Raw genomic sequence first — 26,645 nt, forward strand, 5'->3', positions numbered from 1 at the left:
TTTTTTCACTTTTTTCCTTTCTCGGGAAAATGGTAAGCGGGTCGGGACATAACCGGTTGGCCCGAATTTCCGGGTTAAGCTGGGCCCATCGTTTTGTGAGCTTTGAGTGATGGGTTAGAAGTTTTTGAGCCCTTGTGTGAACTTAAGTAGAAATGGACCATGGTCCTCTCACCCTCTTTTGCTCCTAATGAATGATTTTTTTTTTTTTTTTTGGCTTTTAGTCAGACTAATGAATGTATTTACTCAAGGAAAAGAGAAAAAAATGTTTTTTTTTTTTAGAATACTAAATATTTTTAACACACACAATGGGAGAGATGAGAATGTCTTACAGAAATTTACAGTGGTGTATATCCAAAATGGCCAAAAAGAAAAAAAAATTGTTAATACTTTATTCTACTGCAATTTTTGTATGTAAGTTCTATATAATAAAATTTATGGTATTGGGTTCATCAAAAAAAATTTATGGTATTGGTATCCCTAGTATCATATTAAAAAAAAAACTAAAATTAATATAAATTCTACTACAAAAAGCTTACAAATTAATATGGTAATATGATTAGTGTCGCTAAAACACTACTATAAAATGAATATTTTGAATTATTTCTTTGTGATCAGTGATGTGGGGGGTTTGAGGACCGAGGAATAACTTGCATAATCCAAGTCCGAAAGGGTAAATAAACTCCAAGGATTTCACTCGCCCGAGGATGGAAATAGAATCAGGGTAGTTTAGTGTCTTGTGAAGGCCCAGGGAGAGGAGAAAGGATAGTGAAGGGAATAAGGATGGTGGGAAGAAGTTTCATGGGGGGTATACCTTCCATCTCTGCATTCAAGGCCCTACACCAACCTTATCAGTTGCATTAATGTGAAAATAACCCCTGAATAGTAACTCCATAGTTAGCAACTCCATAGTTAGCAACCCTTTCTACCAACCTCATCAAAATCCTGATGGGACAAATATCCTAGGAAGTGCCCCTTGACATACAAGTGGAGGGTTGGGATGCCTTGGAAGGGGATATAAAAGGAAAGGAACCCTTTAGAGGAAAGGGGATGAATCCTAAAAAAACCACTAGAATAGGAAAAAGAAGTAAGAATAGTGAGACGTATATTTGAATCATATTTAATACAAAGTAACAGATCCTCGGACTTTCCTAAGGTAGTCTTTATTCTCAAGCTTTATTTCATTCAAAACAATTTGTTACTCAAGCACCGTTGTTTTACGCTTGTGCTTGCTCACTCCTAAGTGTAGGAGATCGTAACAATATAATTCTCGTAGTACCGAGATCGAACCACAAGGAGCAGGGTAAATTCAAAGACAATATAATTAAATAACAATTTTAGTGAAGAAGAAAAGTACTTTTGCTTGGTGATTGTTAACAAGAATAATAATAAAAACTTATTTAAATCAATAATGTATATATTAGGGCATCGGTGTGTTTCCCTATATTGATATGAAATTCTTTGTGATCTAATAAAATATTTTCATAATTGATTGTTCTAATACAATTAAATACTTATGATTCGGTTGAACTGAGATAATTTAAGAACGCGTGATAACCTAGATTGATAATGCAGTTAGAAAAGTTTTCAAAAAAACTCATTTACTTTAAAACCTGATTTCTATTTGAAACTATTAAAAGTTCATCTAAACAATAAGAAAAACATGATTGAACTTATTGAAAACATGGAAAAACTAATACATCAAAATAAATCTAATTGAGTAATTAAATATGCCGTTGATAAAATCCTAGAAAGAATCACATTGAATATTCATACCTTATAGAAGAAACATAACCTCTAGCCCTAGCAAAGAGTTTAGGTTGCCATTAGAGAAAGGAAAATACAAGGTTTTCTCTACCAAATTCGTTCTACACAGCCTCTCTATAAAACCCTAACGTTAATGTGTCCAAAGAAAATAAAACTTATACTATTTTAATTTCCATCAAAGTTTACAACAGTAACTTGTGAGTTAATTTCGGCCTTCAAAAATTGAGAATTTCGAAAAACTCAAAATTGGAAAGCTGTAGATATTTACGTCACGGTTCCAACCCATATAGTCTTGTGTTAATTGGGATTTTGAGGAGAGAGATATGCCCAAAATACTGAGTAGTGCTCAAATCAAAATTTTCCTTTTCAGATTCTGCCTCTTTGATTTCTTTCCTTATTTGAATATTCCAATCATGGTAGACGATCCAAGTGTTAGGATGTGTGCCCTTAAATTCTATTGTATAATGCTATATATTTTATTATGTATGACATTATGTATGACTTAATGTTGTGTTTAATAAAGTTGTTTTGTTATTATCTAAAATAATTGTAACATGAATATTGAGACATTATCATATAGTTCATGAGATGCATAGTATGTGATTTATGTGAAAAGTCACAGAAGATATAAATTACAAGTTCTTTTTAAACTCAGAATTTTAGTTCGTAGTTGGTGATGAAATCGAACATTTCATCTGCGAAGACTATAACATATCAACTAAGATGATTTGTCTTGATCATGGAAATAAAGATTTATAGTTGATATATTGATATGTTTTAAGAGTTAAAACATATTAAACTGGACCGGTGTGAGATTTATTATTCTCCTAATGACTGTCAAATGAATAATAAACTCACGACTTATATTTCCATGAACTCTTAATCCCGAGAGAATAATGGACTTGATCATGAGGTGTAGGTTACTTTGATATACCAAGAGTGAGATCTAAAGTAACGGTCAAAATCTCAGTATGTTGGGAAACCACATTTAATGTTGATGGAACATATATTATCAAGATAGAATTCATAATATCTTAACGGAGGTATAAAATATTCCCTTGAGATAAGTTTAATGGGTTTGTTATTCAGAATGTTAGGTCTAACTACTTTAGTAAATAGCTACTAGAGTATATATTTATGAAATTGGATTTCATAAATATATGATGAATGACTTAAAGGATTAAATCGGGTACTCAAGGATAAGATGTAGTAATTTACAAAGTGTCAGTCTATATTCATGATTTTGCGTTACTACAAATATTTTATGAAGGGATTGCATGTACAATAAAGTCTTGGGATATAATTTATAAATAAGGCCTAGAGTGCAACTATATTTATATAGTAGTATTAAATTAGTTAATGGTAACTTTGGACTTGTCAAGAGTTGACAAAAAAACCCAAAACCCATTGGAGCTAGTGTCTTATTGGTCCCTTTTGGTCACACTCCAAGCCACACACTTAAGTTCAATTGGAAAGACCCAAAAGGTCAACCCAATTAGATACTCGGTTAGACATAAAGGGAAAAACATACAGAATTTTCTGTAGAGAATTTTAGATGAACACTATTGTGAAGTGGTGTATGTAAGTATTAGACACTTTGACATTCTCCCCTTGGAACTGATTGAGAGACCACACATCTTGGGCATTAGTGGAATTGGAGTGAAGATTGAAAGTGTTCCCAAGCGATTTTGATCTTAGTTTTGAAATTTACCGCTCCAAGGCATACTCTCTTGTTCTTAAATTCTGAAACTTATGTAGTACATGTTAACTTTTATGAATGAGTAGATCTGTTATTTTTCCGCTGCACACATGCATATTTCCTTCACCAAGCACTCCAGCTGCACCTCCTTAGACATTTAAGCATGGTCCTTTAGCTCCACTTTAATTCTAGTTTGGCTTCCATTCTCTCACAAATTCCTGTAAACTCATTTTTCTCACTGATTTCTTGAAAGTAAAAAATTACACACAATGAATGACATCTTATTCAAGAAATTATGTAAAGATAGATAAAAGAGACTAATGCAAATCATGGCTTAATTATACAAATTAAGCATAGTAATAAGGAGATAATGCCCACATAAATATATAACAAGTATACATTTTAAGGCGTTATCAGCTTGGGCTTAATTTGGAATTGCTTTTGGACTTGATTCTCACTTTCTTTATAAATTCTATTTTTTGGGCTTGACCAAAAGGACAAGGTACCATTGGTCTAAGTGGGTTTGGACCTATATCTTTTGAGCACTTACAGGTGACATGTTAATTTGTAAGTCTTATATTATAAATTTTGTCATATCCCTAGCATTACTCTAAAAAGTTAAAAGTATATTTTTAGTCATTCTTTGAATTCATGTGATGTCATTCAATTCTAATTATTTAAATTGATAAAATAATTTGTCGTCAAATTTTTTCGTTTTTTTTCATTGGAAAACTTTATGTAAATATAGTTTTTAGCATTCTCCAATTTGGTTGTATCATATATAAAAGAAATATAGAGTTAAAGGAAAACTATCTCTTAACTTCCCGAATATAGTTTGGGTGAGATAGAGTTGTTTTCCGCTAAAATTTTTTGAAAAACAATTTTATCTCACGCAAAGCTAAATAAGAAAAACAATACTATCTCATGTATAGCTTTTTTATTTAGATAATTATAATATATTGCTAACTTTACAACTCGAACTCTTTTCACCTAGACCCTTAAGCACGTTGTGCATGAGGAGGTGCCAATTAAGGGAAGTCAAAAGATAGTTTCCAACTCATTTTAAGGTTGCTACCAAATATAGGAAAATGAGATAATTTAAAAAAATGCTTTTTCAAAAATGATTCATTTTCTATAAAAAAAATGTTAATGTTGAAACAATTAGAGCTTAAATTATGTGCAATAATAATCATGAAATATATATTATATGTTTAAATCCTATTTCTGGGGAAGTGGACCTAAAACCATCTGGGTCCATTGTCGAGGTAATCCGTGAAACCGATCTTTCCTGAGGACCATTTGAGCCCACTGCCGAGGTAATCTGTTAAACCTTTTTTTCTCGAGGAAAAGTAGACTAGTTGGGAAGTTACATTTTTCTTAAGCTGAGGACACCCTTTATTCACCTTTTTCCCGAGGAGCACAATGAAGAAAATGTAGAGCCCAATGTAACAATTACCCTCGTATTAATAAGCTCCCCCTACCTAATATTAGCTATATTAGATATGGAATGACTGGTTTGAACAGTAGAAACATCTCCAAAAGTCCTTCTTCATGATCAATAAATGACAGGATAAAGGGCTATTGAGACAACCTTCCCCCTAAATCCACAACTAAGAGCTAGACAATTAGAGAAGTAAGGGAGAGGACCATAAAAGGAAGAGGAGAGTAACAGAAAGGGAGATCCAGAAGAAAAGACCTAAGGAAGAATAGAAGGGAGAAAGCTAGGAATTTTTCACTTTTGTTCAACCCTTAGCCTCTTTGTACCTTAAGAATACATTTTTCATATATAAATATTCGATTTAGTTGCTTTTTATCTTCAACTATCTTACTGATCTTCCCACAGTGGATTTTTGTTTCCCACGTCTTGAAAATTAGTTATATTGATCAAGAACTTCAATCCAAATTCATTTTTTTGGTGTTTTTGATGCCCACACTATCTAACTATTTAAGATACTTGCTTCTTATTTATTATTTTGACTATTTTTTTTTAACATATGGTGTATGTTCCATAATAAAAGTTTATTTTTATTATTTATTATTAAGCTAAGATATCAATCAAGTTTTAGTGTGGACAAGGTTTGAACATATTTTTTTTTGTTGAGAAACATCAAAGTTTAAACATGATATCTCTTATTCAGCAACTTCTCATATATGATTCTCAAAAAAAAAAAAACTAATATAGCTTATAAACAATTATATTGCAACAACTTTCGATTTAAACAAGTTGGCCAACTAATGATTTTTTTTTTCTTTACGTGTGTTTGGATACCGTTTATTTTACTGAAAACTGAAAACTTATTGCTAAAAACAATAAAAAAAAATAAGGGTATGTTTGGTAACTGTTTTTCCCCTTATTTTATGTTTTCAAAAACAATTTTCTATTTTTGAAATTAAAAAACTTGTTTGGCAACCTAAAAGATGGAAAACAAAAACGGTTCTCAAGTCTCAATTTGTGAAGGAAACTTAAAACATGCAAAAGACTGTTTTTCAGTTTCTAATTTTCAAAAGTTAATGAAAATGCACATTTAATTTAATGAATTTGTCTTATTTAATGATAGTATTAAAGTTCAAATCCTAATAACAACATATTTTAGTATTTTCTATTTTTTTCTTCAAATTTTTTTTTAATTTCATCTAACCAAACATATTTTTGATTTCAAAAATACAAGAAAAATGTTTTTCTTTATATTCCCCAAAACAAATTTTTGAAAATAGAAAACAAAAACTGTTACCAAACATAACCTAATTGTTAGGGTACTATTTACTGTTGAATGTACTGTACATTTGTCTTAATGTACTATTCATGTCTTCTAAACACAGTAAAAGGCGCTGGTATAAAAAAAATGCAAAAACACAAATGCAAAGAAGTGGATCAGCTATACAAATGGAGCTTTAGAGGGCGTTTGGATGCAGCTTAAAGTTGCTGCGTCCACGTTTTGCTTTTTTTTTTTTGGCTGCTGCGGGGACAAGCGTGCAGTGCGCGCACTGTGCATGTATTTTTTTAGTAATTTTTTTTTATTAAAAGTGGGTCCCACAGTACTATTTACACATTTAAAAATTATTTTGCTATAATATTTTCAGTTTTTAATTTTCAATAATAAGTTCTATCCAAACGGACTATTAGTACACATGAATCGTAAATGAAATACAGCCCATCTAAAACATCTAGTGGACTAGAATAGACTATTAAAGTAAAAAAGTAAACTTTAAAGCACTATTGATGGGCTGCTAGGTGGCGTCTGAGCCTGCATATATCATAAATTTTTGATCCAGGGAGGACATAATAAAACACTGTGGCCTGTCAACTACCTTTCACCAAACATTGCAATTTGCAAACACGTAATATAGTCCATTCAAAACCATCCATTGCAGATCATATGTACCGACAAATCAAAAGTTAGGGCAGGTGAGTATTGAAACATTGTCTTTGTCAATTATTTTCGTAAGAAAAAAAATCTTACTCGAAAAAGATAGCATTATCTGTTTAATGTAATCCACCAATTGGTTCAATTCATGTATTGTTGGGGTTATTTTAACTTGTTATGACGAGGGTTGGTTTCGTCAGCTTAATTCATAAAATCTCTTTGTGACTCTGTCTACACTAAAAAATGATTGGTATCTTGGTATAATTATAAAGAACAATAATTATGGGTGAGTTTTTATTAACTCAACTGGTAAAATCTCTTATCGTTGAATATGAGATTTAGGGTGTAACTTAGTCTGATGATAAATAACAATAATCATGGACAAGTTTCCATTAGCTCAACTAGTAATATCTCTTGTTGTCGAATTTGAGATATATGGCCCAAACTCTGTGACTCTGCTTACATTAAAAACTAATTAGTATTATGGCCTGATGATAAAGAATAATCATCATGTATAAGTTATCTCTATCTCAATCGGTAAAATATTTTGTTGTTGAATATGAGATTTAGGATATACTTACACTAAAAACCAATTTGTACCATGACATGATGATTACGAACAATAATCGTAGTTAGGTTTCCGTTAGCTCAATTAGTAAAACCTTAATTGTTGAATATGAGATTTAGGGTCCAAAATTTGTGGCTTTACCTACACTAAAAATCAATTGTTACCTTGGTCTGATATTAAAGAGTAACAATCATAGAATAGACCCATAAATCCAATCTTGGATCTCATACGAGCATTCGCAATAAAGTTGCTAAATTAACTAAAAAGTCAATTTAGCAAACAATACTAGAAAAATGTGTTCTACAGCAAAGAAGACAATTTAAAAAAAAAAAAAAACTTTTGAGTTTGTGTTAGAGATAACAGCTCACTGTAGCTTAAACTCAAAACAAAACCAATTGTTTATTCAAGGGAACACGCGTAATTGTGTTGGCTAATTTTTGTGGGGAAGTTTTATTTTATATTAATAAGTTGTTTATATTATTTTAATGAGATGAATATAAAAATATAATTTTTAATGTCGAGTATATTGTAAAATAAGTTGTTAAAATAAATAAAATGATTTTTTAAATAGCTTAAAAGTTAAAATTTTTTTGACAATTGAATGTGAATGCCATATAACCCAAGATTAGAAAGCAATTGGCGCAATCAATGGCCGGCCATAATGGGTGGTACTCTTACCTTACCCACCAAATAAATCACTCATACATTTATTAGCAAATTTAATCAAGGCCCCATTCTCGCCCCTTTTTTTTTGAGAAAAAATTTATTTTTAATTTAAATTTTCATTTGTTCAAAAATTTCAAATGTATAAAGAATCCGCCTTGGCTTAAAAATGGGTCAATACCTTTCTCACTCAACTCAGACACAAATTTCCCTCCCGAATTACTGTTTGGTGAGACAGAAAAAAAATGAAAGAAAGTGAAGGAAAGAGCGAGAAAATAGCCAAGCACAACAAAGAACGAAACCTACTAGCTCTCACCGGAGCCGCTGCTCTTCTCGCTCTCGCTGCCAACCTCGCTTTCTCAGCCTTCAACTCTCACAGGAAAAAGACAAAGAAAAAAGGTTTTTTTTTTTTTTTTTTCACTCAAATTTTCCACCTAACCAAACACAAACTACACTAGTTTCTTTATACTGTTACTGTTTGATTCTCTAATTTAAATTTGTTGTTTTGGTTCCAGATCTTCCGGGCTCGAATGTCCGCGTTAATCTTTCGCCATCGGAGATTCTCCGATTGGCGGACCGAATCATCGCGAACTCTAAGGCGGTTCATGATAAAGTTGCTTCTGTTCCTCTTGACAAGGTATTCACAAAACTCGAAGCTTGTTTTTCCACATTTTGATTTGCGAAATTTCTCGTTTTTGAAGTGTTTGACTGTAGTGCTGGTTTTGGAAATGTGTAGGTTTCGATTGTGAACGTTGTTTCTCCTCTGGCGGAATTAGAGGCGGAGCAATTTCCGCTGATACAGTCTTGCGTGTTTCCGAAGTTTGTTTCCACTTCAGATGAAGTGCGCAAAGCCAGTGCTGAAGCTGAGCGGAGACTAGATGCTCATGCTCTCATGTGCAGGTTTTGTCTATTAATTTGTTTTGCTTTTTCAATGAATTGGTGCAATATGACAATGCCTTTTAAGTTTGTGTGACATTTCCATAATACCATGTATTGCATATCATATGGGCTATATGGGTGCTTTAGCTCGAAAACCGAAAAAAAGACTGCAGCTTGACATTCTTAACTCAAGCTGATTAGAAATGTGATTTTTAATTTATTATTATTATTATTTTTGATAAGGTAGGAAATCTTTATAAAGAAGAGACATTTGGACTCGCGTTTAGCCACTAGAGCATTAACGGGCAATTGGCCTCACCCGCCACAATCATTTGATTGAGAAATGTGATATCAATGGAAGATTGTGAGAGAAAATACTAAACTTATGCTAAAATGAACTCTAGCGGTCTAGCTCAAGTAGTTCCACTTCCCCTCTAAGAATAGGATGGCGGATCTGGTCAATGGTTTAATACCAATTGGGTGTGGTTGTTATCTGAAAATTAAAAAAATTAAAGACTAAAACTTACATTAAAAAGTTGTATAAGTGCACAAAGCCTGTCTCTTTGGGTGGAAAGAATTTGCTGTTGCACCAAGGCCCAACATCTAATGCTAATCCTTACATTGTTTTTGAAAAGAAAAAAAAAGGATTTTTACTTTTTTGTTCACTTTTTTTTAGTATGGAAATAAATCTGTGCTATTTCATGCAAGTTGATCAGCATGCGTGAAGATGTTTACCTTGTCATCAAAGCTGTTGCTGCAAGGGGGGAATGGACGAGCGCTGAAGCTAAATGCTATATTAAGAGTCTGGTAAGGACACAGCCACATTTGCTTGCTCAGCTTCTATGTGTGTGCACGTGTGATCCCATACATGTGTATTACTTTCGTTGGTCAAATGTATTGATTTTGTGAAAGTTGTTTGGACTTCTTGATTAGTTAGTACTTGCTTTATGGTACTTGAAATGGATATTTACTCAATATCATCCATGGAACACGAGCACCATCTTGATTCTGAATGGACATAATATATATGTTTGGTTGATAAATGTCAAAAGATTTTAATAATCTGCATCCAAAGTTAGTTCTGGATGTTGATTCTTTCCTGATCAGTGACAGGTGAGAGAATTTGAGCGGAATGGTTTGAACCTTACTGTAACCAAGAGAGAAGAAGTGCAGCGCTTGAGAACTCAAATGGATGAGCTAAGCTTGCAATATATAAAAAATCTGAATGATAGAAGTAGTTTTCTTCTCCTCAGTGAGGCTGAGTTAGCTGGGTTACCGCCAGAGTTCTTTAAGGTTTGATATGTTTATTCTATATGCTTTTCTTCTACTTAGTAATGGAACTAATGAATAGACTCCTTTCCCTTTGCCTTATCCAAATAATATTTCAGGCAGTGTTAATTTTGTTTTTAGGTGTGTGCTTGTAACTAGTAAATTCTTTTATAATACTGGTCTGAAGTAATTTACAATTCTATGTCGAGATTATCAAGAAACATACCTCTGCTTGTGTTGAAAGGGATCAGTTGATAGGGACCAGACCCTTCATATTTGTTCAATTATGTGATATAGGACAATGCCTGATGCAAACTAACCACATGAAGATGTTGAATGAACAATTTTCTTAAATAGTATAATATGAGAATGGCTACAGCAGAAATAAAGGCAAATTGAAGATTTAAAGAAAGATCTAAATATTAAATATTTATCGAATATGGTATGTACTGCCGATGCTCAATCATATCAAGACTGACCTATGGTTTAAATGTTGTTGATATTCTTCTCAAGGAAATCTGATTTTTAATTTAAACCTTAACTCAAGCAAACCATGTCCAAATAAAGTGGTGCATGAAAGCTCATTACTGCATAATCTCTTCATGCTATAAGGAAGTCAATGTATTTTCACGTAGTGTATTGTGTGCTGAAATGACTTTGTTCCTGGGCAGGGCTTAGACAAAGCTGAAGATGGTAAATTCAAGGTCAACTTGAGAAGTAATTTTGTTGCTGCAGTGCTGGAACTCTGCAAGGTATTACATTCTGGTATCATTAATTGTGCTCTGCTCTGTGCTTGTACCAAATTTGCTATGATATGTCAATCTGCATATGTTAATGGAATCAATGAATGCATTTACTGGCATACTGTGCTTTTTGGTTATTGAATCTTGGATGCATTTCCGTCTTAAATGCATAATTGTAATAATCATATCTGAAAGAAAACATACCTATAATATATATATCTCTGAGAAGAAACTTAATCATTTCTATGTTTTGTTGTTTTGGCCTGTAATTATTTTATAATTAATTCTTGCTTTGATTGTTTGTGACACGTATTTATTTTGTTAACAAAACCAATTTTGAGCCTGTGAAGGTAGGAAGGACAAGGAGGATGGTAGCTGTGGCATATGGGAAGAGATGTGGAGATGTCAATCTTTCCGTCTTAGAAAATTTGGTATGAATCCATTAGATCAGTTGTAAGTTTATAAGATAAATAAAACTGAAACTGAGCCCCTTTTTTAAAAACTTTTTTCCGAGTTTCTTAAATGCAATCAACAAGTTAGAATACGTATGGCGGATCCTAACTAACTTGTTGAGGATTCATAGTGGACTCCAAAATTTTGGGACTAATGTTCTGTTTGTTGTTGTTGTTAAATGCAATCAACAAGTTGATTTTATTAGTTGTGCATATGTAGATCAACTTGTGATTTAATCCTGTCTTTCAGCACCAAAATCATTCATTTCCAAGACTTTTCAATTATTTGCCATTAATGTTTATTGAATGTATTAATTGTAAAAGAAATCACAATGGGCTTCTTTGAAAACGAAGACATTGTGGTTGTTTTGAGGAAAACTTCTAAATAGCATGCCACAAGTTTAGCTTTTGGTTGGCAACTCTAGGAAATCTCTTATTGTCAATGTTCTGATTGGCTTTGGTATTGAATGTTATTAGATGATTCCTATCAGGTGTTGTATGCGTATTACTGGTGCTCAATGGTAACTGTTTTACTAAGCAGGATTCTTGTTGGAATATCTTCAAAAATTTAAATAAGAGAGCAGGATTTTCTGCTTGAGGCTTGAGTTTTTCTTTCTGCCTTCTACTAATATTTTTTTGGCTGTTATGCATTGATATTCTTTTCTTATGATTCAGGTCCAACTGCGGCATAAATATGCTCGATTACTTGGCTATTCAAACTATGCAGACTATGCCGTGGATCTTAGAATGGCAAAGACAACATCAAAGGTTTAAATAATGATGCCTTCTCATTAAAAAGTGATAATGTACAATATTACTCTTAAGGCCTGATTTATTATTATTATTCTTTATTTTTCATAGTTCAATAGTTACAATAATGGGGGAAGGGGGATTTGAACCTTGGATATCTTTGTTAAAAACACCAGGAGTGCCAATTGAGTTACAAGGCTCTTGGTTTTAAGTGATAATGTGCAATTTTGCTTGAGTCTAGATTCAAATAATGCATTGTAGTGTATACTTTTTTGCTCAATACTTTTTTAGATGAAGCTTGCATTGACTTTCTGTGAATCTTCCTATTGTTCCAGGTATTTGAGTTCTTAGAGGACATCTCCATCAATTTAACAGACTTGGCGACTAAAGAACTTAATATGTTGAAAGACTTAAAGGTTATTATTTTTCCCTGTGTATTTATACTTAAAGAATAGAATGTGCTTGTAATATGTTCTCCTCTGCAAGAGTTTGTTTCTTGTCTGATTGGTTTCTTTCTGATGGGTCATCAGAAGAAAGAGGAAGGGGGGGTTCCATTTGGAATTGAGGATTTATTATACTATGCAAAGAGAGTTGAAGAACAGAAGTTTGATATTGACTTTGGAGCTCTTAAGCAATACTTTCCTGTCAATTTGGTCTTATCTGGAGTCTTCAAAATATTCCAAGACCTTTTTGGTAATTATATATTTTCACTTTGGATGAGATTTGGAGTGTTTTTATAATATTCTCACCCCTTTATCTTTATATATTTTATGTTGTCCGGTTGACTTATTCATTTCAATTTCAATAAGTAGTGATACTCACCCCTATATCTTTGCTTCATACAGGTTTAAGGTTTGAGGAAATTTTGGATGCTGAGGTTTGGCATGGTGATGTTCGTGTATTTTCAGTTTTTGATTTAAGTTCTCGTGAACTCTTCGGTTATTTCTACCACGATATATACGCAAGGTTGGTTTTACTTAAATATGTTTTTCTAAAATCTAATTTCAGCTCTTGATTTATTACTGGTTCGTTTGAGTTTGAAAGAAATGGCCATATGTTGTAACTTGGATAGGGAAGGAAAATATGGTCAGACCTGTGTGGTGGCTCTACAAAACGGTGCATTATCATCAAATGGTGCACGGCAGGTGATTATTATAACCCTAATGGCTCTGCTTTACTTTTGTGGAACTAAAAACTGTATTATATGTGAAGTCAAGTCTTATGGTGTTGGATTGGACTTGGGACCCCTCTCAAGTATTTATCTTGTAATGCACTCCATCTGTTTGGAAAGATGGAATCAAATGATGAATATTTCCACAAAAGAAATATATAAATTTTTGGTAGTAAGCTGTGTCTGTGGAAGTAGAGAAACTGTATAATTCTGGATGTGTTTTCTGTGTGCATACCTAATGCCCTTGTTTTCCAAATGATTTCTTATTGCCTTTTTAACCTCAGGCAATTTAATTGACTTTTGCATATTCAGATGGGATGTGTGTCTGATCCATGGCTTTAAGGTAGATTTGGGGTAATAATGATAAATAAATATGCATGACAAGGCAGAAAGATATGTCTACAAATTGGACTATCAAATGTCTACAATTTGGAATTACCCTGTCTCTTGGGGAACTTATTAGAACCGTTTGTGGAGTCTGCTCTTTCTTTTCCATGGGCGTTCTTTCTATTTTTTTATTATAATAATTTCCAATTATTGCATTTGTGCTTATGGTTTTCCTGTGCTTCATCCCTTCATGTTATCTGAATAAATGAATTTGTATTACGTAAATTATTAAACCTAGGTTTCTGCAATTAGGTACCAGTGGCACTACTTATTTCTCAATTTGAGAAGGACATCAGTGGCCATCCTGGGTTGTTACGATTCTCTGAAGTGGTTAATCTTTTCCATGAATTCGGACATGTGGTATGTTTTCTTTGATTTTACACTTTATCTGCAATCAGAACTTGCATTCTCCTTAACTGTATCTATTTTAGCATTAGAAATTGTATTAAAAATGAACTGTATTTGTTTGGTGTAATGAATTCTAGAAAGAGGACTCAGTAATGGCAGACTGATTTACTCTATACTTCATATAACCATTCTCTCAAGGATGTATCACTTTTCAGAAATAGAATGAGTCCCCATTTCAGTGGCTAACAGACCCAAACATTTTTGACAGTGGAAAAATAATGTTCTTTAGACCATGGGTGTGTGGTTGCTTTTATGTGCAGAACCTAGCTTTTAATATGCAATGGTTTTTCCACACTACTTAGTACTTAATAACAAGATCCACTTCAGCCAATGTCTTTTCACTCAATGTATTCTCTTGGAAAATAACTGTTTTTATAGCAGATGTGATAAATTATAATGTCCACTGTGATATGATGAGTCTAACTGTCTTTTTTTGATCTTTAGGTCCAACATATTTGCAACCGTGCATCATTTGCCAGATTTTCTGGGCTGCGTATAGATCCTGACTTTGTGGAGATCCCTGCTCAGGTGCTAGAAAACTTGTAAGTAATAAATCATGTTGCTGCATGTTCTTATTAGATAAAACACAAACTCACCTTTCAATAATCATGGAATTTTAGGTGCTATGAGAGCTTTGTACTGAAGTTGATATCTGGATTCCATCAGGTGATACATGCTTCCAATTGATTCGTTACAAGAAATGCTTGGCCTGTTAATCTGGTCCCCCCTCCTCTTCTTCACTCCACACATACAAAAGTGGCCCTTTTAAATAACTTTTTCATTAAATTACCATGATTTGTCTGAATTGTAGGATATCACAAAGCCCATCAAGGATGATATATGTAAATCACTCAAAAGATGGCGACATTCCTTTTCTGCACTTAAATTGAAGCAGGAAATTCTTTATTGTAAGTTCTCTTATTATTAAACTTGTTTATTTAAGACGTAGGAATGTTTCGCTTTACCGCTTGAGAGATGGACATTTTTGGAGAACAGATTATGAATGATCAGGATCTGCAGATAATTTCTTTTATAATGTTTGTCTTCTCAGGCCTTTATGATCAAATTATACATTCTGCTGACAATATTGATGTTGTTGAGTTATTCAAACATCTTCATCCAAAGGCAAGTAACAATTACACTAGTTCCTTTATCAAGTGGCGTTCATAGATATGTAATAACCCTTTGTTCCTCCAGGTGATGTTAGGTTTGCCAGTGTTGGAAGGAATTAATTTAGCTTCATGCTTTCCACGTTCTGCTATTGGTTATGAAGCTGCTTGTTACAGTCGTATTTGGAGTGAGGTGTGGATCTCCTATTTATCACAACTTCTTGTTGTGTGCAACTACTGTAGAGCAACAAATTTCTCTAATTGTATTGATCATTATTATTGTTTTACAATTTTTGACTTTTTAGCTACTTTGCTTAAAAATGCAGTAATTTATGTCCAAGAATTGCAAAAATGGTTAACTTGAAGGACTTCTGTCCACATTTTCTTTGAATCTAATGATCATTACTGATGCCTCACATATGCCAATAGGTTTTTGCGTCTGATGTATTTGCCTCAAAGTTTCATGGTGATCCTTTGAACCAATATATTGGCATGCAGTTCAGGAACAAGGTGAATAAATTACATAACTCAAATAACCATTGGCTATATAATATTTTGAAGCATTCAGTTGAATTCATTTGTTATTAAGGACCTCAGGAAGTGTGCCTTTGGGGTCATTTCTTTCCTTTTATTGGCAATTGTCTCACTCTAAAATCAGTCTGGGCTGAAATTTTACAATTGTCAAGGTCTTTTTTTTTTGGTTTGTGTTTCGATTTAATTTAATTTTTTTTTTTTATATATCGATAATATGGCAGGTATTTGGCCCGGGTGGAGCAAAGGAACCAATTGAAGTTCTTTCAGACTTTCTTGGAAGAGAACCATCAATTCAAGCTTTTGTTGACAGTAAATCTGAATATAGTTTGTAATGCAAATGAATTTTGGTAATGTTTTCTCCCCCCTCTCTCTGCTTCTGTGAGAAAATTCACTCAGCATCCTGAAATTTTGTTGTCAGCGGAAACTATAGTTTCTACTTTCAACTATTTAATCATTGAACTTTCATGTTCAATATGATGATCACATCTTGTTCTCACTCTTGTAACGATTATATATTAAAGCAGCAATCAATCTTAGCAAGCACTAGCAGGATGAATGATTAACAGATGAGCATCCTACAGTTTCAATTGCCAGAAAAGTTTTGTTGTATTTATGTTTTGTAGATAAGCCTTCTTCTCAGAATGATGCATTTCACTGTTTCTGTAATGCTTATATAACTTATGTATTCAAACATTGAATGCTAAATGAAAGTTATTGCTAGAATTATGTTTCAAATTGCATTATGAACTTTGTTAGTGGAGTGTCAATGGAACAATGCTATAAACAAAGGTTCACCCCATGGTGCAGATGTGTCATCTTGGGCATCCCATTATTTTTTGAACTGTCCCACTTATCTGCTTTGATTGTAGCATGTTGGCAAGGTTGACCTGCATGATGATTTCATCTCTAAATATTCACATTGCAGCTTGTCAAAGAATAATCAATGAGACTGATCATTTGGTTGCCACAAAATTAATGCTTTCAGCCACTTGAATATAGGCTTCCGTCATAGACTTAAGTTTTAGGCTTCTGTCAATCATGTTTGTGAATATAGGCTTCTGTCATGGACTTTAGTTATGGAATGCTACATTGTAGAGACTATCAAATTGGGTTGTAGTGTTTGGTCATTATGATGGTGTCTTCCACTCATTGCCTTAGTCTTGAATTCTTGCATTAGCTCATCGACATTGCTACATACGTGGGATACGGGCATGAGACAACCTAGTTGAATAATGAGAGACTACGTACAGTACCTCCAACAAAACCAGTCTCACCCGAAAAGAAAAAAAAAGGACTCAATAGTGCAGAAGAAAATTAAGAAACCTATTATTGTTTCATTCACCCAACTTACCAAATGCTGCAATGTCATTCTTTTCGTAGTGGTCACATGCATTGTATCAAGTTGATGTTTTCAGACATATTTTGAAGATTGCAAAATCTGCTGTATTTGGAGGACAACAATGTTTTGAAAAGTACAATAACATGGGCCAACAAGCCGAACTTCGCGGGTCCAATAAGCTCATGCCGCTAGGAATGGGATCATGATTGCTTTTGTTTATTCATTGTACAATTTTATTGCTACATGTGCCTTTGAAAAAAAATCTTTTGGCTTTGATGATTTAAACTTTTTTTTTTTAATTCCAATTACAAACCCATGATCACTCCATACGTGCATGCGTGTGCTGGTTGATTTTTGTTTGTGATTTTTATTTTTATCTTTTGTCAAAGTCAACAATAATCAATAAACACGTTATGTACTCGGTCTAAATAAATATCACATAAAATTCCTATCTTGACGGTCAAACAATATTAATGATTTCTGTGTGTGGTTTGTTGGAAAAATATTGTAAAAATGTTGTGGATATATCATTTTTTTTAATTATAATATCAAACAGTGTAAAACATGATATTTCAGTGACTACGACATTTTTGAAGCATATTTTTTGGTCAAATACGCAGGCCTGCACTCAATTCTGATCTTAGTCCCTTGGAGAAGCGAAGACAACATATACATTTAATTTCCCAGTTTGGCACTTCACCACGAGACTTATTTCCGATCCAATACATTTATCTCTGTTTTCTAACTCACTCCCCACTGCAAGTCTAACGCAGGGCAAAATTAAAAAAAAGGTTATGCTAACTAATGCTCTTAGGGTATTGGTTAATAATTCAATTTAGGAAAGTCATGACACAATTTTTATGGGAAATGAAAAAAATTGTTAAAACCTTAATTGTTTTATTTTCTTTTTTCATAAAAAATTTCTTTAAATGAATTATTAACTAATATCTTAAGGGTATTCATTAGCATTTCTCAATTAAAAAAGATGTATGAGACCCTATATGTTTTTAAGACATACCAGTACCCTCACCATTTTCCCCAGTTTCCCCATACCAAAACCTCCAACCATTAAACATGACACATCCAGCTATTTTATCACTCTTGCTCTTCCCAGAGAGATAAATATAATTATGAAGACACATTTTGGTACCAAACTTTGTAGGTAGAAATTCCCTTCTCATTCTATTTGGTTTCCTTGTTTTATGGGTTAGGTTCAGGTATACACTAACATTAGCAAATGGACATGATGATGATGATCCTCTACTATATAGGGGTATCTCTATGATAGCTGTATCGAGAAGGGCGTTTCATCTAAGAGGGTATATGTTGCATCTGTTGTATGCAACGTGTCTTTCATAACATGTGAATCCTACATACTATTTTTTTCAATAAGATAGAAATTTTATTCTAATATAATTTAAGTATATATATGTGTGTGTGAAGTTCCCTCTTGAAGACTTAAATTCTGGCTCTTGCTCCTCCACACCTCACAAATACTTATACTTGTGGAGTGACATAAAACACTTAGTCGTAAATACGAGAGACATAATTCATATAGTGGATGCAGCATATCATTTTTCACCCTATCTCAACATTAGATGTCATGACTCGTGAGTAATTAGAAGGACGGCGAGACGTTTAGCAAAAAAAAAGAAGGATGGTGAGACAATGCATAAGGCAGCCAAACAAAAAAGCAAAAGACTACCTTCTTAGTAACTTCTCCAACACAAGAAAGAAAATGGAAAGATTATTAAAAAGCAAAAAGAAAGTTCCTTGTCGGCAGACATTGGCACATTACTTACAAAAAAAAAAAAAAACACTTGTAGCAGTTTAACAGTAATTTTTGTTTTAAAAATAGCAAAAGATATTACAAATTGTTTTTATAACTTTTACAAATTAAGGTGATAACAACAAATGTGATCAACAAATCTTATTTCAAGAGTTTGGTTACTGTATCCTTAAGATATACATTAATAATTTATTTAAAATTTTTTTTTTATAAAAAATTTAAAAAAGCTGTAAAAAAAAAAAAAAATCAATTTTCAACTTTCTTACAAAAAATATCCTAATACATGCCTTAAGGCCTAAGGGAATTCATTACTAAAAGCCTTACCTTGATTACTTATTTTTGTTTTGGCAAGTGCAACTCATTTTCTCATATCACACTTTTGGTATGTAATTACTAATTAGTAATTACTGGACAGACTTAGCTGGCATTGGTTTTTCACTGAGCGTTTCGTTTTTTCTTGAATTTCAAGTCTCACAAATCAAAATCAGCCCAGAAGAAGTATGTAGAAAAGCAAAGATTGACTGGAATTCAAGAAAAAAAAATTATAAATAACGGACACACGGAAATACTTGTAGGAAAAAAAAAACTCTTCTAAAGTCAGCAAACAACAACTAGACCAAACTCAAGCATTTTCTGTGTCTGTAAACTGTAAGTGATATCAAAACTCAAAACAAAAAGCCTTTCTTTTCAAGTTCTGTTATCACTTCTCAAGTTTCTTCATCTGGGTTTCTCTTTATTGGAACTCTCTCTATGCCCTTTCTTGCTTTTGTTTTTTTCATCTTTCATAAGGCATTAAAGTCTTTCATTTGATTCATTTTCTTGCTGAAAAATCATATTCTGATAGGTTTAGGGAAAAGGAAATGGGGTGCATGTAGTGTATTTTCCTTGCTATTTAAGTGGGAAACGCAGACAAGAAAAAAAAAAAGGGTTTGTGAATTGATTGTGGAAAGTTGTTTGGGGATTTTTTTTTTGGTTTATAGTGGCTTTGGGCATCTGGGTTTTTTGAGTTTAGTATAAAAGTTCGATTATCTTTTTTGTGGTGGGTATTGATGAAAGTGAGGGATTTTGTAGGTTTTTAATGAGGGCATAAAGCTTCATGTTGGGTTTTTGAAACTGAGATATAAAGTTTTTTGGTTTTTTACTTTCAGATGAGAAGGGGGTTTTGGCCCCCCTTTTTGTTCTGGGCTTTCTGGTGTGGCATTATTGTTGGACAGGGTTTGTGAAGGTTTTGGTAATAAGTATTCTGGTTTTTTGGAGGGTGGCTTTTTGTTTATATTTATGTGAACTATGTTGAAGCAGATACTTAGTAAGCTTCCTAGAAAGCAATCTAAGAATGCCGATAATCGTGAACATGGTGGAAGCCATTCAACATTTTCGAATTCTTCTACCAGTTCTAGAAGCAGTAATTTAGGGACAAGCAAGTCTGGAAATTCTATTACATCTCCTGTGGCCCTTAATTATGCTTCAGATATTGGACCATATTATGATAAAAAGTTTGCTCGAGGTGCAAACCCAATGCCGAATGGGATTCCAGTGTCTTCTTTTTATGAAGCATTGCCTGGATTCAGGGATGTTCCAAGCTCTGAGAAGCCGAGCTTATTTATAAAAAAGCTTAACATGTGCTGTGTCATATTTGACTTCACTGACCCAACAAAGTATATCAAGGAAAAGGAAATGAAGCGACAAACATTGTTAGAGCTCGTGGATTATGTGACTTCAGTGAATGGAAAATTTACTGAAACTGTGATGCAAGAAGTCATAACAATGGTATCTGCAAATTTATTTAGAACTTTCAATCCTCAACCACGTGAGAACAAAGTCATAGAAGCTTTTGATGTAGAAGAAGAGGAGCCTTCCATGGATCCTGCATGGCCTCATTTGCAAATTGTGTATGAGTTTTTCTTAAGGTTTGTTGCATCGCCTGAGCTGGATGCAAAGTTGGCCAAAAGGTACATTGATCATTCCTTTATTCTGAAGTTGCTGGATCTATTTGACTCCGAAGATCCTAGAGAAAGAGAATACTTGAAAACGATTTTGCACCGCATCTATGGAAAATTTATGGTTCATCGTCCTTTTATTAGGAAAGCTACCAACAACATATTTTATATTTTCGTTTTTGAGACCGAGAAGCATAATGGGATAGCTGAGCTTCTAGAAATTTTAGGCAGCATTATTAATGGGTTTGCTCTGCCACTGAAAGAAGAGCATAAATTGTTCCTAGTTCGGGCACTGATTCCCCTGCACAAACCAAAATGCTTGCCAATGTACCATCAGCAGTTATCTTACTGCATTATGCAATTTGTAGAGAAAGATTGCAAGCTTGCTGATACTGTCATAAGGGGTTTATTGAAGTACTGGCCAATCACAAATAGTTCAAAGGAAGTCATGTTCCTAAGTGAGTTGGAAGAAGTCTTAGAAGCAACTCAACCTTCAGAATTTCAGCGTTGTATGGTTCCCTTGTTTCACCAGATTGCTCGTTGTTTGAGCAGTTCACACTTTCAGGTAGCAAGTTTATCCCACTTTGCTTTTGTTCATTTATATCTATGCAAACTTCACATTCTTTTTTGGAACATGATTGATATTTGCAACATGAGAGATATCCAAGTTCAGCACTTATTTAATTTTTACCTAGATGCATTCTCTGCTTTATATTGAAAGCGCAATTTATTCCATTCTACCCTATATTCTGGATCATCCCTAATTTTCTGTTATGTCTTTTTCTTCATCTCTGCTTTAAAGTAAGTTTACAAGTATCATTCATTCAAATTTTTCTTTCCATGTTTCCGCCATTTCCCACACAATGATAACTTATGCTATGTTCCCATGTGTGAATTATTGGAGACAATTGGGAATACTGCAATTCCCTTAATATGGGTTATTCACTGTTGAGAGCTGATAAGCTGATCAAGTCCAATACACTTTAGTTCCTGACTACCTGCAGTTTGTTGTTTACTTTTGGTGTATCTTAATCTTACCTTCTTATTTATTATACTACTAGAATTTTCTGTCTGGAAAACTCAAGTATGTTCAGTTTTTATGAGAGATTAATGTTGATGCAAATGGAGGATCCGGATTGAGAAGAGTGGATATGTAAATAGTATTGCTAGAAAGTGCCAATGAGCTCTAACCAAAGTTGTGAATATCATACTGATGACTATTTCTGATTTACCAAAGAAATGAAATATTTTGGTGCTGTTGGTCCCAGGGTACTGTTTCAGAATTACTGCTATATATAAAACAAACAATTTTAGTTGTATGAACTCATACAAAATAAATTTTTACTAGACTAATATTTTCTTTTAGTAATTACTAGGCCAATCAATATTGTTTCCTTGTGATTTTTATCCATAGCATAGCATAGGTCTTAGTTTGAAGTGAGAAAGGAAATTGTATACTATATTTTTTATTTATAAAAAATTAAATGAATATTCCAGGCTGAAATGTATTTTTTCTTCGGAATGGCCTGTGTTGGCCAGAACAATCCGGAATGTTTTTCTGATATTTGAGGTAAGTTGAAACAAGGGGGTGTACTTGTACCAGGGTACTGGTATGGTAAGTACCACATGTACCAGCCGGTATAAAATGTTATCCACACTGTTGGCTTTAATGCAAATGTCACCTTCTCCCTTTGTCAGTGCGAGGGTTAAGAATGAGATTGTGGGTTCAAGACTCACTGGATGTGTGTATAACTCAATACAATAAAGCAGTGTCCCACCAAAAAATGAACAGAAAAAAATACAGATATGAGTTAATATGGTATCTTGCTCTGTTGACTGTTGATTTAGTTAAGCCAATAGATGGTCAATATATTTGTTATGGTTCTCTTTCTTTATCTTCACCTGCTCCTAGTCTCCCTGCATTGTAAGCTTTGGATCCCCACACATGTAATAGATTTTTCGTCCAATGGAGTAGTTAAATGGCATCTCCTCCTCTTGCAAGAGCAAGATAAAGAGTGAGGTCATGGGTACATGTATAACTTACCACCAGCACCACCACCACAACAACAAAAACGATCACCAAGCCTTAGTCCCAAAATTTTTTTGGGTCGGTTATGGATCCTCAACAAATTATTCATAGTTGGCCACATGTATTCCTTTTTGCCATTTATTCTATCCAAAGTAATTTATCTGTTATTTCCTTAATTGATTTATTCTTTTTTAACTACTTTTACTAAATGAATTATTATTACTATTTTTTTTAATTTCATAGACACATGATTGAACTAGTTCCCTTCTACCGATTTGGTGCCATATGTCTATGTGCACCTAGGTTTTGTTCTGTAATAACAACTGTTAGGGATTCTAGTCTACACATTTGGAAGTTAATTGGAGTTTGTATTGTAGAGTAATGTTCGGAGCACCTAGTTACAAACCCAGAGAAAATTTGAATTTTAATTGGATATTTCAGTTTTGTTTATGTAGGAATGTGTTGATGTTAAGCAACCATGATGTATTTGTAATGGATTCTAATACTTGTAAGATTTTGTACATTAGTAAAAGAAGTATATTAGTTGATGTGCCTAGTGAACAGAAAGTATTGTTCACCTTTTCATTTAGTGCTGTTCAAGCTTACTATATCTTTTTCCTGGCAATCAAAGGTTTACCTCCTAATCAATACCTCAGCATTGGTTGTTACATATTTATTTCATAGGTAAGGTCAATGCCTTAGCATGTTTTTATCAAACTGTCCCATGTTATAATATTCTGAAATGTTGGTGATTTTATAATGCTGTTAAGGTTGTGACAAGTTCTATAATGTTGCTTAAGTTATGATTGATTGAAACAGATTTTTACTATCTTTCCACAATTATCAGCAGACAGACTTGAGAATGGTGATTTAGTTAAGCAATTCATCTATTAGTAGATTTGCTCAGTGCAGGATACAAAAATGGCTATTTCTATCCATCAGATATATAATTAAAAATCTTACATAATATGGAAAAAAGCTCTTTCCCTATTTTTATGTCCTGAAAATTAGCATCCCAGAACTTCAGTAATTCAACTTTTCTATCAACTTGAAGTTACTCAAGAAAAGTGTGGTTGTAGGGTTCTCTATTTTAACCATATTGCCTGAGCAGTTAAGGAGGCTTCCTATGCTAATTGCAGGATCTGCTGCTTGAACCTAATGGATTCTCAACTCGAAATTTTCTCTGAACAACATATGCATTGATGATGCATGTGTTTTTTAGTCTACACGAAACTAGGTGGAATTAATTTACATATACTTCACATCAGTCGTTAGCCACCCACACCCCCCCCCCCCCCTTTTCGCTTTATTAATTTTTGCTTTTGTTTTTATTCTGTAATGAGCTTTAGCTGACTGAAGTCACCAAACGCGTTTTTTTTGGCTGGAATATCCTCTACAGAAATGGATAGAGCACATTGATACTTTCTTCTCATGTTGCTTTTATGAGAGCATAACGTCCTTCCATTCCAGTCCTTGATACATTAATCTCACATAATGCTGTTGATTCTTCTTTCCTTAGGTGGCAGAGAGAGCTTTGTTCTTGTGGAACAATGATCACATTGAGAACTTGATCAAACAAAATTGCGAGGTCATACTGCCCATTATCTTTCCGGCATTGGAGAGAAATGCTAGAAATCATTGGAATCAGGCTGTGCATGGTCTGACCATAAATATCCGCAAGATTTTCTATGATCTTGATCCTGAGCTGTTTCAGGAATGCTTACAAGAGTTTCAGGAAGATGAATTGAAGGAAGATGAGGTCAAAGCAAGACGTGAGGCTGCATGGAAACGTCTAGAGGAACTTGCTGCAAAAAAAGCTGTCGGTAATGAAGCTGTGCTTGTTCTTCGGAAAGCACCGGTTCCCAGCTTTTCAGGTTAGCGAAAATAAGAGGTATTTTTTGGATGTCTTGTTAACCCTAATAGACTACAGAAAATGTTTAAGGCAAGAGAGTATCCATCTAATCCAACAAGCATTTTTGGGTTTGTAGAGAGGTTCAAGACAAGATAATGTAGAGTGGTTCTTATCCATAACCATAGACAAGCAAGCATTTTTACAGTTATTTTTTTATTCTTAAACTTTTATCTATCTAATCCTTTTATAGCTTGAAACAACATATGCAAGACTTTATAGTTTATACTACCATTCATTTGAAGTCTGGACATGGCGTATAAGTGTATTCACACCCGGCAGGCTAAAATGGAATTTTCTCTAAAATAGATAGTGTCGTACCCAAAATGTTCCAAAAAAGCTCACACCCAGTTGGCCATTAGCTCATTACTAATAGAAAATTTGCAAAAGCTAAATCACTATAGCATTTGTAAAACTTTTCTTGTGTTTTATTCCTCTCTCGTTCTCTATCCGTTAAACAAAGAAGAACCACCACCCATTTGGGAGTCAAGTGACTATGCAACTTCGAAGGATGCCGAGCTTGGGATGGTCTTGCTGGCGTTGTCAGGGGCTCAGGGCGGATGATAACCTATCAAAAATAAAAGCAAATTGAAATTGGGAAGTTATCCTTTACTCAAAGGCCTAGGGGATTTGCAAATAATCTGCGAAACAATTTTGTATGAAAAATTATGGAGGCTAAGAGCAAACACTGATGTGGTTGCAAAGTCTTTTGACAAAAAAAGAAAAAAACCCACATTAGTGGGTTTAAAGTTGTGCATAAATGCACAAGTGCTACAGTAATGATAACTGTAACTCTTTTATACATTATTTTAGTATTAAAAAAAAGATGGACTTATGGATTTATGTGGGTGTTTTGTAAAAAAAAAAAGAATATAAAATATTATTTATATCAAATATAGTATATAATAGATGGTGTAAAATAGAAAAAGTAGATTTTTTGTATAAAATAGACAGAATCTTTTAGAAGGGGTAATGCGGTTGCTCTAATTGGTCTAATTTTTTGTTTTTTTTTTTTGTTTTGAGGGAAGCTAACTGGTCTAAATTGACCAAAGTTTTTGGCACCTGCTACCTTAATCACCTGCGCCTATAATATCCCAACAATTGATGGTTCCATGGAGAATTAGCATGCGTACACATGCTTGTGAAAGGCTGGCTTAATAGGACGGGCACGTAAGATAATTTTTCCTTAAAAAAGGGACCTATTTAGCTATATTATAAAAAAGGAACCTATTTAGCTATATTATGTAGACCTAGCAAACAGTTTGGGTTGAGCTTATTGGGTTTGGATAGAAAATGAATTATCTTAAATGGGTTACAAGTGGATTGGGTCATTTGGATTGCGGGTAGATTCGTATTTTTCCCCATGCATAAATAAATAAATAAATAAATAACTAAACAAAAAAATATATTAAATGTCAAAAATAACAAAATACTCAACAATAAAAGCTAAATAAAACATGAATTTTGTTAATATGTGCCCTAAGAGTATACAATAATTAATTATTTTGGAAATATTTTCTTGGAAATTGAAAAAGTATTGACAGTTTTTTCAATTCCTGAAAAAATATTTTCCAAAAATGGATGGTTTATGTGTGCTCTAAGGATACACATTAATTAGACCCATAAAACATATTGTATGGTCACAAGGCCAAAACATGGGGGACATGATGGTTATTTTACTTAAAAAACATCAAATCCATTCTGGCCATCCACATGTGCAGGACGAGTGCATAAATATTCCAAAGGCTGAGGGTAGAATCATAAAATCATCAGAAGATGCCTTAAGCAAAGGTTGCAAATGTTGTTATTGTGTACTTTGAAAGTATACTCTCTCCCTCTGGCATATGAGTGGACTCCTTATGTAAGAGGGAGGAAGTATAC

The 26,645-nt window shown here is 33.5% G+C and overlaps 2 protein-coding genes across 4 annotated transcripts; both read left to right on the forward strand.

The window, feature by feature from the left end:
• The first annotated feature begins 8,123 nt into the window (after positions 1-8,123).
• LOC142629942 (putative thimet oligopeptidase) lies at positions 8,124-16,501 on the forward strand. Of its 2 annotated transcripts, XM_075803989.1 has the most exons (20): positions 8,124-8,458; positions 8,575-8,696; positions 8,796-8,959; positions 9,655-9,745; positions 10,052-10,231; positions 10,879-10,959; positions 11,301-11,381; positions 12,078-12,170; positions 12,488-12,568; positions 12,683-12,845; positions 12,998-13,118; positions 13,225-13,297; positions 13,963-14,070; positions 14,563-14,660; positions 14,739-14,784; positions 14,930-15,026; positions 15,170-15,243; positions 15,316-15,420; positions 15,657-15,737; positions 15,983-16,501. In XM_075803989.1, the coding sequence occupies exons 1-20, from the start codon at positions 8,305-8,307 to the stop codon at positions 16,091-16,093; spliced, it is 2,124 nt and encodes a 707-aa protein (XP_075660104.1). In that variant the 5' UTR covers positions 8,124-8,304; the 3' UTR covers positions 16,094-16,501. The 2 variants fall into 2 exon arrangements, with proteins under 2 accessions (XP_075660104.1, XP_075660106.1); XM_075803991.1 differs by lacking the exon at positions 11,301-11,381.
• A 2,903-nt stretch (positions 16,502-19,404) lies between these two features.
• On the forward strand, positions 19,405-24,944 carry LOC142628220 (serine/threonine protein phosphatase 2A 59 kDa regulatory subunit B' eta isoform-like). Of its 2 annotated transcripts, XM_075802280.1 has the most exons (3): positions 19,405-19,537; positions 20,038-21,391; positions 24,375-24,944. In XM_075802280.1, the coding sequence occupies exons 2-3, from the start codon at positions 20,177-20,179 to the stop codon at positions 24,732-24,734; spliced, it is 1,575 nt and encodes a 524-aa protein (XP_075658395.1). In that variant the 5' UTR covers positions 19,405-19,537; positions 20,038-20,176; the 3' UTR covers positions 24,735-24,944. The 2 variants fall into 2 exon arrangements, with proteins under 2 accessions (XP_075658395.1, XP_075658394.1); XM_075802279.1 differs by having other exon boundaries at positions 19,430-21,391.
• Positions 24,945-26,645: the final 1,701 nt, after the last annotated feature.

Source organism: Castanea sativa, chromosome 3 (assembly GCF_040712315.1).
Source record: "Castanea sativa cultivar Marrone di Chiusa Pesio chromosome 3, ASM4071231v1".
Lineage (NCBI taxonomy): Eukaryota > Viridiplantae > Streptophyta > Magnoliopsida > Fagales > Fagaceae > Castanea > Castanea sativa.

Bases quoted from the DNA above. Each gene is read 5' to 3' on its own strand.
- LOC142629942 (XM_075803989.1), top strand. From the start codon at position 8,305: ATGAAAGAAAGTGAAGGAAAGAGCGAGAAAATAGCCAAGCACAACAAA. The intron at 11,382-12,077 runs GTATGAATCCAT...CTTATGATTCAG, and splicing joins TTTCCGTCTTAGAAAATTTG to GTCCAACTGCGGCATAAATA. The intron at 15,027-15,169 runs GTAAGTTCTCTT...TTGTCTTCTCAG, and splicing joins GAAGCAGGAAATTCTTTATT to GCCTTTATGATCAAATTATA.
- LOC142628220 (XM_075802280.1), top strand. From the start codon at position 20,177: ATGTTGAAGCAGATACTTAGTAAGCTTCCTAGAAAGCAATCTAAGAAT. The intron at 21,392-24,374 runs GTAGCAAGTTTA...TTCTTTCCTTAG, and splicing joins TGAGCAGTTCACACTTTCAG to GTGGCAGAGAGAGCTTTGTT.